Below are 13,553 nucleotides of genomic sequence, written 5' to 3' on the forward strand. Positions count from 1 at the left end.
AATGTGCCCATTAAAGAGTGAACATTTTGATGCAATATGGATTGTATTTACCCAGTTAAGAGAAACGTATCCCTTTCTTCCTTAATCTCCCTCCCAGTCCCCAAACCACAGAGAATGGACCTTGAAAAGAGAGGGAAGTAATTGGCTAAAAACAAACTCCACCTTCCATCTTCAGAGTTCCTGAGTCACAAGTTCAGCCAGAGAGCACTTGCCTGGGACCTGAGATTGGAGTTTTAAACCAGACAGACTTTTCATAACCAAAAGTGTGAGAGAAGAGTTAAAGAATATGTTCAAGATGTCTTTAGGGGACTTGCTAACTAGTGCAGCTTAATCAACTGAGGATCTCATTAACACAAAAATTCCAATTCAGCTAGTCTGGGATGGGGCCAGAGACTGCATTTCTAACAAGTTCCCTGGGGCTGCTGCTGATTCTAGGACCACACTTTGACCAATAAGAGACACTATAAAGTAGGGAAGGGAGTTTCAGTACAGCATGGTTGGCAGCAAGGAATAGAGAAAAATATTAGGTTGGCTATATGAAATATCCATTTTTGTAGGTCAAAATGTTTGAATATTGGCAATTTCAAAAAACCTTTTAAGTTTGTATCCAAGCAAATAAAAATTCATTCAATAAAATGGGAAACACAATATTAAATATTAAATAATTCCCCCACATTCTAACAATTATTTATACCCTACTTAAGTGAGAATGTATAAATGAAGTAGGGTATGAAATAGTACTGACCTGTATTGGTAAGCACGAGTACTTGCTAGAAGAATGTATTTGTGTGTGTGTGTGCGTTACTTGAAAAAGGCTGAGGCTGGAATCAAAACCAGCCACCTCTAACATGCTATAATTTTATGAATTTTACAAATGTTAAAGTTTTCATGAACTATGCTTTATGTAAAAACTACTGCCACCTGGTGAATTTAAGAGTTAAAAGAAATATGGATCTTTTTATTCAGACATCTTAAATACTTTTAGTACTTCCTCTGTTAATTTTTACTTAAAAAAGGAAATAGGCAAATATGGATTTACTAAAACAAGATTACATTTAGGGGAACCTTTTGCATTTAGTTTCAATTGGAAGGGAAATAATGTTTATACTTATATATATTAGATGGCACTAAAGTTACATTTTAACTTTATGATAATATGGCTTTTCCCTTAATTTCCACAACTGTTTTTATCCTCAATAGGAATTTTTCCATCCATTTGTTAGAGAATTTCAGGAGTTGGATCTTATAGGTAATTATGTCTCTGATATGTGTGCATAAAGCTATAATAAAGACCACTATGTGCAACTCCCAACTTTCCTTCCCTTCATCCCAATATATATATTTTCAAAACCTTTCTTTGTTATCTCAGAAGGGGTCTTCCTGATTCTTTCCAAAGTTAGATCATTTGATTTTACCTTATCTGGTGAAATAAATTATCATTACCTTACTCAATCTGTATTTAACTTTCCTTCTACTTCATCATTCTCTGCAGCCTCTGTGATCCCAACTCACCCCCAAGAAGAGCAAAGAGCCTTTTCTGATTCCGTGTTAAACTGCCTCAATTCTCACCAATTTATTTTTGTAATCTAATCATTTAAAGTCTAGATCCTCTCACAGACATCGGTGAATATCCATAATCAGAATGATGGGTCATCAATACAAAAATAGTAGAAGAATAAAATCTGTTATTGAACTATTATTACATGCTGGATTTAACACCATTTTCTCTAAAAGTGGTGTTAATTATTAAGCCAAGATAAGACATCCTGCAGGTCTTCTTCAGTGTCCTCGTATTACATATTTTCTCATGATGAATTCTTCTGTGATTACTATTAAAACATACATAAGCCTCATAATATATTTTTCTCACTTCTCTTCATGATTTAGAAACTTACATTGTATGACTTACAATGTCATACAGTTCTAATAATTCTGTTGCCTAACTGTCAGTATACTTAGTAAATCAATATTTTCTAACTTAATAATAGAACAACTATTAAAAACTACAACAATGAGTGCAGAAGTTTCTTGTGTACTTTTCAGAACCTTTAAATTGCATTTTTTCTATTGATTGGTTTTTTTTTTTAATAGGTAAGAGATTTCGAACAAAAGTCATATGGTCATAAATTTAAGTATTTTCATTCAAAGCCCCTAAATAATAGACTTTAATATTGATTGAAGTAAATTAAATGAAATTTCATGGTTCTCTTTCATCATTTTTATCCACAGGCCTCTTTGGAAGTGAGCAGGCAACACAGAGGACTTGTAATATTTTTGTTTTTGTCCAATAAGGATCCGAAAAAAGATAAATCACAAACAAATATTAAGGGTTCAGTACAAATTCTAGTTTTGTTGGAGGCAATGAATATTCTAAAATACCTGAAAGTTTTTATAATGACATATAAGCTATAATTCTAATATAAAAAGAAATTTATTTATGAATTTTCTGATCTTTGATTATAAAGGCAGTGGCAAATAAAATATTCCATATATAAACACTTTAAAGCTATTTATTAAATATATTTCTATTTGGTATCATCATTATCACTGTTTGAGCTATTAGTATCATCATAAATAGAAGTGTTTCTAATTGAAGATACCATCACATCTACAATGACTCTTTTGGGGTTTTCTTCCAAATCAGTCTGTATTGCTCCAACTTCTGCTAGCTTCCATTCAAGTTCTGCAATAAATAATCCATCAATAAATCAGATAAAAATCTTGGAACATCTATATGAAACAGAAGTTGACTCTAAGAAAATTAATGTGGAAATGATGACATATTTAGAACTAGATTACAATGAAAGTACTACAATATCAAGATACACATTGGATACAGCAAAGTTATACTTAAAGGGAGAAATTATGGTTAAAATGTTTATTTTAAAATGACTGAAAATAGTGCTTTGAAAGTACAAATCAAGAAGTTAGGAAAAAAATAAAGTAAACCCAAAGAAAGCAGAATGAGGCATATAATGAAGAAAAGACTTTAGCAAAAGTAGAAAAACAAAATCAGTAGAGGTGACCAACAAAATCAAAAGTTGATTCTTTGAAGAGACTAATAGACACAATTTGGGCAAAAATGATCACAAGTAAAGGAAAGAAACCAAATAATATAAAGATTTTACATGGGGAATAACCAAGATAAAGATTTTAAAGCCATGAGACTACTATGAGAAAAAAAGTATGTCAATACATTTGAAAATTTTAGTGGGAAAATTTCAACAAAAATGTGAATTACGAAAACATATTCAACAGGGAAACTGAAAAGAATTGAACTGATAACCAAAATCCCCCAACCCTGCAAATTCCTTATTTGTTAAATTTATTCCTAAGCACTGTATAAATGAACAGACCATTTGTGAGGAAAATTACAAAATACACTTATGAGGAAAATTACAAAATATATTACATTATGAAAAGTAATACAATTGACCCTTGAACAACACAGGTTTGAACTGCAGGGGTTCACTTATACGTGGGTTTTTTTCAGTAAATGTATATTATAGTACTACATGATCCATGGTTGGTTGAATCCACAGATGCAGAACCGCGAATATGGAGGGCCAACTGTAAAGTTATGTGTGGATTTTCGACTGCATGGGGTCAGTGCTCCTAACCCCTGTGTTGTTCAAGGGCCAACTGTAAATATATTATATTTATGAGGAAAACTACCAAAAAATGAAAGAAGACCAAAATGAGTGACATGCTATATCTTATTCATGGATAGGAACATTCACTATTATTAGGATATCAAGTCTCCAACAATTAATCTATAAATATAATTCTAATAACTAACCAACAGTATTTCTCACAGAACTTGACTAATTCCAACATTTATATAAAATTTTGAAAAAGACTTGCCCTACTAGAGACAACTAGATTGTTACAAAGGTACAGTAATTAACACAGTGCTATATTGATTCAGGGATAGACAAACAGACCAGTGGAACATAGTAGAAATTTCAGAAACAGATTGAAGCATTTTTTTTAATCCTGAAAAATGACACTGGAAATATTAAAAGCCAGTGGGGGAAAAACACATCACATACATTAGGATGGTTACTATTTTAAAAAACAAAACAGAACATAACAGGTGTTGGTGTGGATGCAGAGAAATTAGAACTCCTGTTTACTGTTGGTGGGAGTGTAATATGGTGAAGCCCCTATGGAAAACAGTATGCTGTCGCTCAGAAAATTAAAGTAGAATTATCATATGATCTAGCATCTCTACTTCTGAGTATACATTCAAAAGAACTGAAAACAGGGACTAGAACAGGTTATTTGCACGTCCATGTTCATAGCAGCATTATTCACAACGGCCAAAGACAGAAGCAACAAATCTTTCCATCAACACATTAATGGGTAAACAAAATGTGCTATAAAAACATACAATGGAATATTATTCAGCCGTAAAGCCTTAAAAAGGAAGGAAATCCTGACCCATGCTACAACATGGATTAACCTTGAGGACATTATGCCAAGTGAAACAAGCCAGTCACAAAAGGACAAACACTGTATGATTCACTGAGAGGAGTCAAATTCAGAGGTAGAAAGCAGAATGGTGGTTGCCAGGGGCTGAAGGGAACAGAGAATAGGGAGTTATTGTTTAAGGATATAGAGTTGCAGTTATGCAAGATGCAAAGAGTTCTAGAGATGGATAATGGTGACGATAGCAGCACAACAGTGAAAATATATCAATACTTAATGTCACTTAAAGATATACTTAAAAATGATTAAATAAAATAACATTATTTATAAATTAAGTCCCAGGTATGTAATGTATACCACAATAACTACAGTTAATAATACTGTACTGTATATTTTTAAATGGTTAAAATGGTAAATTTCATGTTATGTGTATTTCACAATAAAAAATTTTTTTTCAAATGTAACAATTTTAAAAAGCATGGACCCGATAACACACTATTCATGATAGTGATTGCTTAGTGAGGCAGAGAGGGGAACAGGATTAGGAATGGAAATACAGGCAACCTCAACAATATCTGTACTGTTTTTTTCAATAATAAATAGCTGAAGCAAACATGAACAAATGTTCACATTTGTTATTTTTGGTAATGATTACATGAATATTTACTATATTATTGTCTGTATTTCTATGCAGTTTTTAAATTTAGAGGATAAGGTACAAGCTGAAAAAACAAGGTAGTAAAACAAAGAGGGGCCTTAGAGACTGGGAGAAGGAAAATTCTGGAACAATCAAAATACTGGAGGCCTTAGTAAGGCCAAAAGCAGTTTTAGGGGAATGAGAGAGTGAAAGGAAAGCTGTTAAAAATAGCTATTCACAATGGCTTTAATACGATTGTCTGAGAGAAAGATTTTAATAATACAGGATTATAGCAGTTCCAAGAAATGACTAACTGAAGAATATGGTCTTAGAACTAGGTTAGAAAGTAAACATTATTAAAAAAGGTAAAAATATAAAGTCCTGTGCTGTGTACTGTCAAAAAGAAAATAGTAGTAGGCATAGTCCTTGTACCTGTTAGGGAGACAAAACTCAAAGGGAATTGGTTAACCAACAAAATCTGACAGTATGTAGGTAAGTGGAAAATAAGTTGTATAGAGAATATATGCTATAGAAATTCAGTAGAGAAGATGAAAACAGATTAGAAATTGGTCCAGAAACACATAATGGAATAAATGGTAACCTAGGAGACCCATGAAGGAATAGGGTTTGGATGGAAGAAAAAAGTAGGGTAAGGTATTTGGGGTATAGGGAAAGAGTATGAAACAAAGTATAAAGCCATAAATGAGTTAAGTGCATCTGGGGTAGTGGTTGAAGACCAGCCTGGCTGGAGCAGCGACTAGGAAGCACTGAGAAGTATAATTGTATAGATGGGCTGAAAGTTTCAAGCATATGATTCTGAATTTTTAACTTATTTGAAACAAGGAACCATTAAGGATTTAAGCAAATGCATGTTATGATAGTATTACTGTAGGAAAATTAATCTGGAGGCATCTAAGAAGAAAAAGAAGTAAGAGAAAATAAGAAATAAGAGGAAAAACCTTATGTTTTATGAAAATAAACTTTCATGATATATGTTAATTTATAGAATTTTTACAAATGAATTTAAAAGTAACATCATTACCTTCTAGCTTGAGATTTATCCCTCCACATTCTATAATTCCAATGAATTTGCCTTCTATCTGACCATTTTTATAAACAAAAATTGTTGGTAAACAATTGTCATGGTAGTGTTGAATACAGCTATTCACAATGGCTTTAACAAATTTAGTTTCAGGAAACTTTCTTGCTAGGAGACTAAGATGCTGGTTAACCAACGAACACATTGGGATGCTAAACAGAGAAACAGTACACACAACGTTGTTAAAAAACAAGACTACTCATCTCAATCTAATAAAATAAGTGAAACATCTCCATGACAAAAATATATCTTTAGATATTCTTTTAATATAAGAGCATATCAATTGCTATCCTCTATTTTTACCTTTAGTAAGGATGAACTATAGAGTTCTCTGATTTTTAAAAAAATTTATTTATTTATTTATTTGCCTGCACTGGGTCTTAGTTGTGGCACGCAGGATCTTCGTTGCAGCATGAGGGATCTTTTAGTTGCGGCATGCAGTTTCTTTAGTCGCGTCTTGTGGGATATTTAGTTGCGTCTTGTGGGAGCTTTAGTTGTACCTTGTGGAATTTTTAGTTGCATCCTGTGGACTCTTTAGTTGCATCTTGTGGGATCTAGTTCCCTGACCAGGGATTGAACCCGGGCCCCCTGCATTGGGAGCACGGAGCCTTAGCTACTGGACCACCAGGGAAGTCACAAGTTCTCTCATTTTTATTACAAACACCGTCATAGCCTGGGAATGAAGCTTGCTACCACGGGAATTTGCTGCCTAACTGAAGCTAACCACATCTGACTTAGCATCAATTTAATCGAGCCAGTTCCTAGTTTATAGCACATGGAGGGGGTTGGGGGGCAGTGGGGGGGGAGGAGAAAGAAAGAAAAAAGAAAAGAAAAAAACAGGACATATCTAGGGACTCCTTAGCAGCTCTGAATTGAAACAAGGGGATCCCAACTCTTCATCAAGCGTTTATTTCCACATGAGATCATCACATCTGAAGTTATTTCAAGCTTCCTTGAATTCCTTTACTCTAACAAACTTCATCCATCCTTCTCTTTGACATGCCACATCCTGTTCCCCATCATCCAGAACTATTCTTCATCAGAAATTTAAAATTGATTGGAAATGTAACCAAAACCTACAATTCTTCCTGCTCTATCACTTAACTCTCATTACACTCACACGTTGATTAGTCCCTTTTCTCTCAGTCTATCACTCACTCACAGATTCATCAAATACTTTCAAAGCTAATCCTCTGCTTTATCCCACACTCTTTCCATTTCCTATGGGGCCTTTATTTGTTATTCTGCTTCCCTCTCTTCCTGTTTTCTTAACCTTTCCTTCTCCACTTTACATAAAATTACTAAATTTTTTAAAAAGTCCCTTTTAACTCTCCCTCTAATAAACTACTCTCTCTCCTTCTGGTCACAGCCTAGATGAAAAAGGTAAAAAAAAAATCTCTATGTTCTGTTCACTTCCCTTGTTAAAGAGTTCTCCTTTTTTGCCTTCTGTGATAACACTTTCTATTAATTTCCTTTTTACTCCTTTGACTTCCTTCTTCTGTCTATACCTCAAATGTAGATATTGCTTGTAATTATGTCCTAGACCCTTTTCTAATTCTAGACACATTCACTGGGCAGTCTCACCCATTCTGATATCAACAGTGGATGAACTTCATCTCCCCTCCTCCCTCAAACAAACAAACAAACAAATCTGATCTTTATCAGTATTTTCTTTAAAAAAAAAAACACTGAATTTGATACATGTATTTCTCCTTTGTATGCATTTTCTCATCATTCATATAGAGCATATTTGAAACAACAGTGTAAAGAAATATTTGTGTGAACTGATGTTAATTAGGGAAAAGTTCTTTAAACAGACAAAATTAGTACTTTTTTCTCTTGTACTACACTTTATATGTCCTTTCAAAATATATATATAATGTTTAATTGGCCTCTTGTACTATACCATAAAAGCATCTTATTCCCCTTTGTATTCTCAACTCCTAAAACCTGTCACACCTATAGTTGAAGTCAAAGCTCTTTTAACTGAGTGGCTCATGCCAGGGCATACTGCATGCCCCAGGCAGGTGGTAACCCCTCTGGACTTTTGTCTGTTTTTTCCCTCTACACCTATTTATGCCCATTGCACATTTTATTATAATTAACAAATAAATAAAAATAGGACAACAAAAATCATTGTAGTTCTTAAGAAAATCAAATGCATGCTTTGGAAAAACTTGATAAAGCTGAACCACTAAGAAAAAAATTGCAGTTTAGTTCATTGTAGGCCAGACAAACATAAATGATAGAGGAAGAATAAGGATTTCTGCACTCAAATTGCTTCACATGTACTTTTGAGTTCTTGCTCTATTTTTAAACAAACCCTGAAAACTGAAATCAATGGTAATGCGCTAGGTCTTATCAATATTTGGGGGAAGACTTGTATATTTTTTAATTTGGCTTTTCTTTATCAGTTTCTGGCTTTTATCCTCAATATATTTTGCTAAACTTGTTTCACAAATTAAAAAAAAAAAATCTCAACAAAGTGGGTATAGAGGGAATGTATCTCAACATAATAAAGGCCATATATGACCAGCCCACAGCTTATGTCATACTCAACAGTGAAAAGCTGAAAGCCTTTCCTCAAGATGAGGAACAAGACAAGATTGCCCACTCTTACTGCTTTTATTCAACATAATATTGTAAGTCCTAGCCAGAGCAATTAGGCAAGATACATAAATAAATAAATAAATGGCATCCAAATAGGAAATGAAGAAGTAAAATTGTCACTATTTGCAGATGACATGATATTATATGTAGAAAACCCTAAAGACGCCATCAAAAAAAAAAAACTGAATAAAGAATTCAGTAAAGTTGCAAGATAAAAAAAATCAATCCACAAAAACCAGCTGTGTTTCTATACACTAATCATGAACTATCAGAAGGAGAAATAAAGAAAACAATCCCATTTATAATTGCATCAGAAAGAATAAAATACCCAGGAATAAACTTACCCAAGGATGTGAAAGATCTGCATATTGAAAATTACAAGACATTAATGAAAGAAATTGAAAAAGAAACAAACATGAAAGATACTTTGTGCTCACGGATTGGAATTATTTTTGTTAAAATGTTCACAGCACCCAAAGCAATCTACAGATTCGATGCAATCCTTATCAAAATGCCAATGGAATTTTTCACAGAAAGAGAACAAATAATCCTAAAATTTGAATAGAATCACAAAAAATCCAAATAGCCAAAGCAATCTTGAGAAAGAACAAAGCTGGAGGCATCTTGCTTCCTGATTTCAAACTGTATTATAAAGGTATAGTAATTAAAATATTATGGCATTTGCATAAAAATAGACACAAAGATCAATGGAACAGCATAGGGAGCCCAGAAATAAACCCACACCTTATATGGTTAATTTATGACAAAGAAGGCAAGAATATACAATGGGGAAAGGACAGTCTCTTTAATAAATGGTGTTGGGAAAACTGGACAGCCACATGCAGAAAAATGAAACTTGATCCCTATCTTATACCATACACAAAAATTAACTCAAATTGGATTAAAGACTTGAATGTAAGACCTGAAACCACAGAACTCCTAGAAGAGAACATAAGCAATGACGTAGGTCTTGGTAATGATTTTTTGAATCTGACACCAAAAGCAAAAGCAATGAAAGCAAAAGTAAATGAGACTACATTATACTAAAAAGCTTCTGCACACCTAAAGAAACTATCAATAAAATGAAAGTCAACCTACTGAATGGGAGAAAATATTTGCAAATCATATGTCTGATAAGGAGCTAATATCAAAATATATAAAGAACTCATATAACTCAATATCAAAAAAACAATCTGATTTAAAAATGGGCAGAAGATCTGAATACACATTTTTCCAAAGAAGACATACAGACGGCCAACAGGTACATGAAAATATACTCAACATTATTAATCATCAGGGAAATGCAAGTCAAAACCACAGTGAGATATCACCTCACACCTGTTAAAATGGCTATTATCAGAAGGACAGGAAATAACATGTTGGCAAGGACATGGAGAAAAGAGAATTCTTGTGCACTGGCGGTGGGAATGTAAACTGGTACAGCCACTATGGAAAACAGTATAGAGGTTCCTCAAAAAATTAAAAATAGAACTACCATATGATCTAGCAATTCTACCTTTGGTTATTTATCTGGAGGAAAAAAACACTAACTCGAGAAGATACATGCACCCCCATATTCATTGCAGCATTATTTACAATAGCCAAGATATGGAAACAACCTAAATGTCCATCAATGGATGAATGGACAAAGAAATTGTGGTATATATACAATGGAATATTATTCAGCCATAAAAAAGAACAAAAATTTGCCTTTTGGGACAACACGAATGTACCTAAAGGGTATTATGACAAGTGAAATAAGTTAGACAGAGAAAAGCAAATGCCATATGATATCTCTTATATGTGGAAGCTAGAAAGAAAGAAAAAAAAAGCTCATAGATACAGGGCACAGACTGGTGGCTGCCAGAGGTGGGAGAAATGGATAAAGCGGGACCAAAGGTAAAAAAGTCAAAGCAGGGAATCACACAAAAATAATTTTAACTTAAATATTTTATTTTCATCTGACATATATAAACATACATTAATTTAGTAATCTTTGATATTGGCTCATGAGCTGCTCATCTATAGCTTTTCTCATCTAAACTATACCATAATACATTGTACCATAATACATCTGTATTTTCTCAGTGCACTCAGGCCAAAAAATCTCCCTTTCCTCTACAATATCTAATAAGTAATCAAGTTATATTGATTCTACCTCCTTATCTTATACCTATCCTCTCCTCTCTTTCTCTACTGCTTTCCTCCTTTCCTGTCTCATCTGAGCAACTTCAGATTGTCCTAAGTGGTCTCTGCGTTTCCAGTCATGGTTCCCCAAACCCATCCTAGACCCTACTGAAAAAGTTGGCTCAGCAGGAAAATCTCATCATGCAACAAATGCCCTTCCCTTGATTGTAAAATCCTCCAATGGCTCCTCACTGCCTTCAGGATAAGTCTGGGCTCCTCAGGGTAGCTTTCAAGGTTCTCTGTGGTCTGGCTCCTGCCTATCTCTCCAGCATTATTGTCTGCCTGCCACCATATTACTCAAGGTCCTCTAAAGCAAGATGATCCCTCTTATTTCTGTACCTTTGTTCAAGCTGCATACCCCATCGGAAATACCCCATTCAGTCTGTCTACTTCCTCCAACTCTGTAAACTCGGGGAATCTTTTCCTAATTTTTGAGGCCAAGACCAAGAATTATTTCACAGAAAGTCCTGTACTTCCACCCTCCAAGAGTTGAACTTACTACTCCCTCTTCAGTGCCTTTACTCTACTCTGTATAGAATTCAATCATAGCACCTAAAAGACATTATTATTACATCTAATTGTCTCCCTCTACTGAAATTTCTTTAATGGGAGAGATAGATGCCTTATATGCCTTTGCACCTCCAGCATCTACAAAATCCTCAGAAATCAGCTTAACACTAAGAGATGTTATATATCAATTTATGTAACAAAAAGCTAAGAGAAAAACAAATTAAATGCATTATATGTTTAATTTACATTTCAGAATATATGTATACATATATACCCTGATAAGTATAACCTGCTACAAATCTAGATACTGCTTTATTTTAGTGGATAGCATACTAAAGGTAATATTAGAAAAACATGTACTGCCTAACTTAAATCAGTTTTCCACACAAAGCAATGACATAAATACTTTATAAGCTTCAGTTTCCCTCAAATAGGTGAAATGCACCCACAAATATCTAATTTAGAAGAATTTTATGATTACTATCACAATGAGAGCTGAGTCGGTGGTATGACCCACTTATGGGGTGGGTGGTGTTAATGGCAGAAGGCAGGTGGGCATTGGTGGTAGCAGTGAAAAGTACAGAATTAGGAGAGTATGGCACAATAGACTGCAGTGCAGGGAGAAAGTGGCTACCTGAAGGCAGTTCTGACAGCAAGCGGTAGGGAAAAGACTTGGTGTTGGGGTTCAAGGGCCAAAATTGAACCTCAGAAGATCTGTAAAAACTAAGGGAGACCTCTGACATCCAAAAACAAGTTAAGGGCCTAGTTATGATATTTGAGGTTCAAAATGTACAGTTGGGTACGGGAATAATGTAGAAGCCCCAAATTAGAACTTGGACACAGGCGTAAGATTGAATAAAATCGAAAACAAGGCTGACTTGAAGTTAAGCCACTAGGTTCACTGGCCCAGAGTGAACTAGATCCCTTTAAGGTAACCTAAGCAGGCTGAGCCTATAAACTTAATGGCAAAGAGACATTAAAATTACAGAGCTTAGGAATCTAGTTAAAAAACAAACTCTTACCCTCCTGTAAAATTTTTAGAAGGCAGCTAGAAACACAAATTTATCAGTTATACTTTACATTATTAAAAAGTTATTAAAAACTAGACTTTTCTAAAGAACATGTGTAACACAAATAATTGTTTTCTGTTTTATAACTTTGATTATAGATTAGTTTTCTTAATTTTGTACCAACACATTAATACATTTTCTTAATGTCAAGAAAACTAATTTTATTTTTTCTTGGCTGCGCTGGGTCTTAGTTGCGGCACGCGGGATCTTCGTTGTGGCATGTGGAATCTTTCAGTTGCAGCATGAAAACTTTTAGTTGCAGCATGTGGGATCTAGTTCCCTGACCAGGGATTGAACCCGGGCCCACTGCGTTGGGAGGGTGTGCTCTTAGCCACTGGACCACCAGGGAAGTCCCAAAACACATATTTTATGTAACTATCTTAGATTGCCCCCCCAGGAACTTTCTGAGAAGATCATAAATACTTAAACTATTATGAAAACAGATTCTTACTCTTTGAGTCCATCAAAGCATAACAGTTTGAAACAGACTAGATGAGACTAAAACACATTCAACCTCTTTTATGAATTTTTGAAAATTATTGGTCAAAACTAGTTATTTATCTAGATATAACCATTAAAGTAAATTTTATACTATGGTATGAGCATTCAAAACTAACATCTATTCTGCTAATCAGAATGGGTCTCAGAAAAGACATTCAGTGAATCACTTCAGTATATAACATTTATCACACACAGATCACAGTATTATAAATGTCAGTGTTCCTCATACCTATTTGTGAAGAATGAAAATCGGCAGCATTTACACACTTGATTTTACCATATAAGTGGTATAGGTAAAATGGGAATTGATTCTTTTTAAGGCTTTAAACTACTCAAAAATTAATTATCAATCTTTTTAGTTACAATAAAAGTAATGTCTTCTTTTATGGGGCATGGTGTCCTATTAAAATTTGTTTGAGAAACTGGTGAGTTGGTAAACAGCAGGGTTCTAATTTGCCTAAGTTGCTCTGTTCAGAATTTCTCTGAGGATCTCAAGAGAGAAGAACTT

At 34.1% G+C, this 13,553-nt stretch overlaps 1 protein-coding gene across 1 annotated transcript in view; it reads right to left on the reverse strand.

Annotated features, from left to right (window-relative positions):
• Positions 1–1,635: 1,635 nt before the first annotated feature.
• The window catches only part of PDCL2 (phosducin like 2), a 48,649-nt gene continuing 36,731 nt past the window's right edge, over positions 1,636–13,553 (reverse strand). Inside the window, exons 5-6 of the mRNA XM_030880596.3 lie at positions 6,111–6,319; positions 1,636–2,683 (exon numbers count right to left, since the gene is read on the reverse strand). Coding sequence (XP_030736456.1) covers positions 2,526–2,683; positions 6,111–6,319 — 367 coding nt within the window. The 3' untranslated portion in view covers positions 1,636–2,525. The remainder of the gene's footprint in view (positions 2,684–6,110; positions 6,320–13,553) is intronic.

Source organism: Globicephala melas, chromosome 5 (assembly GCF_963455315.2).
Source record: "Globicephala melas chromosome 5, mGloMel1.2, whole genome shotgun sequence".
Classification (NCBI taxonomy): domain Eukaryota; kingdom Metazoa; phylum Chordata; class Mammalia; order Artiodactyla; family Delphinidae; genus Globicephala; species Globicephala melas.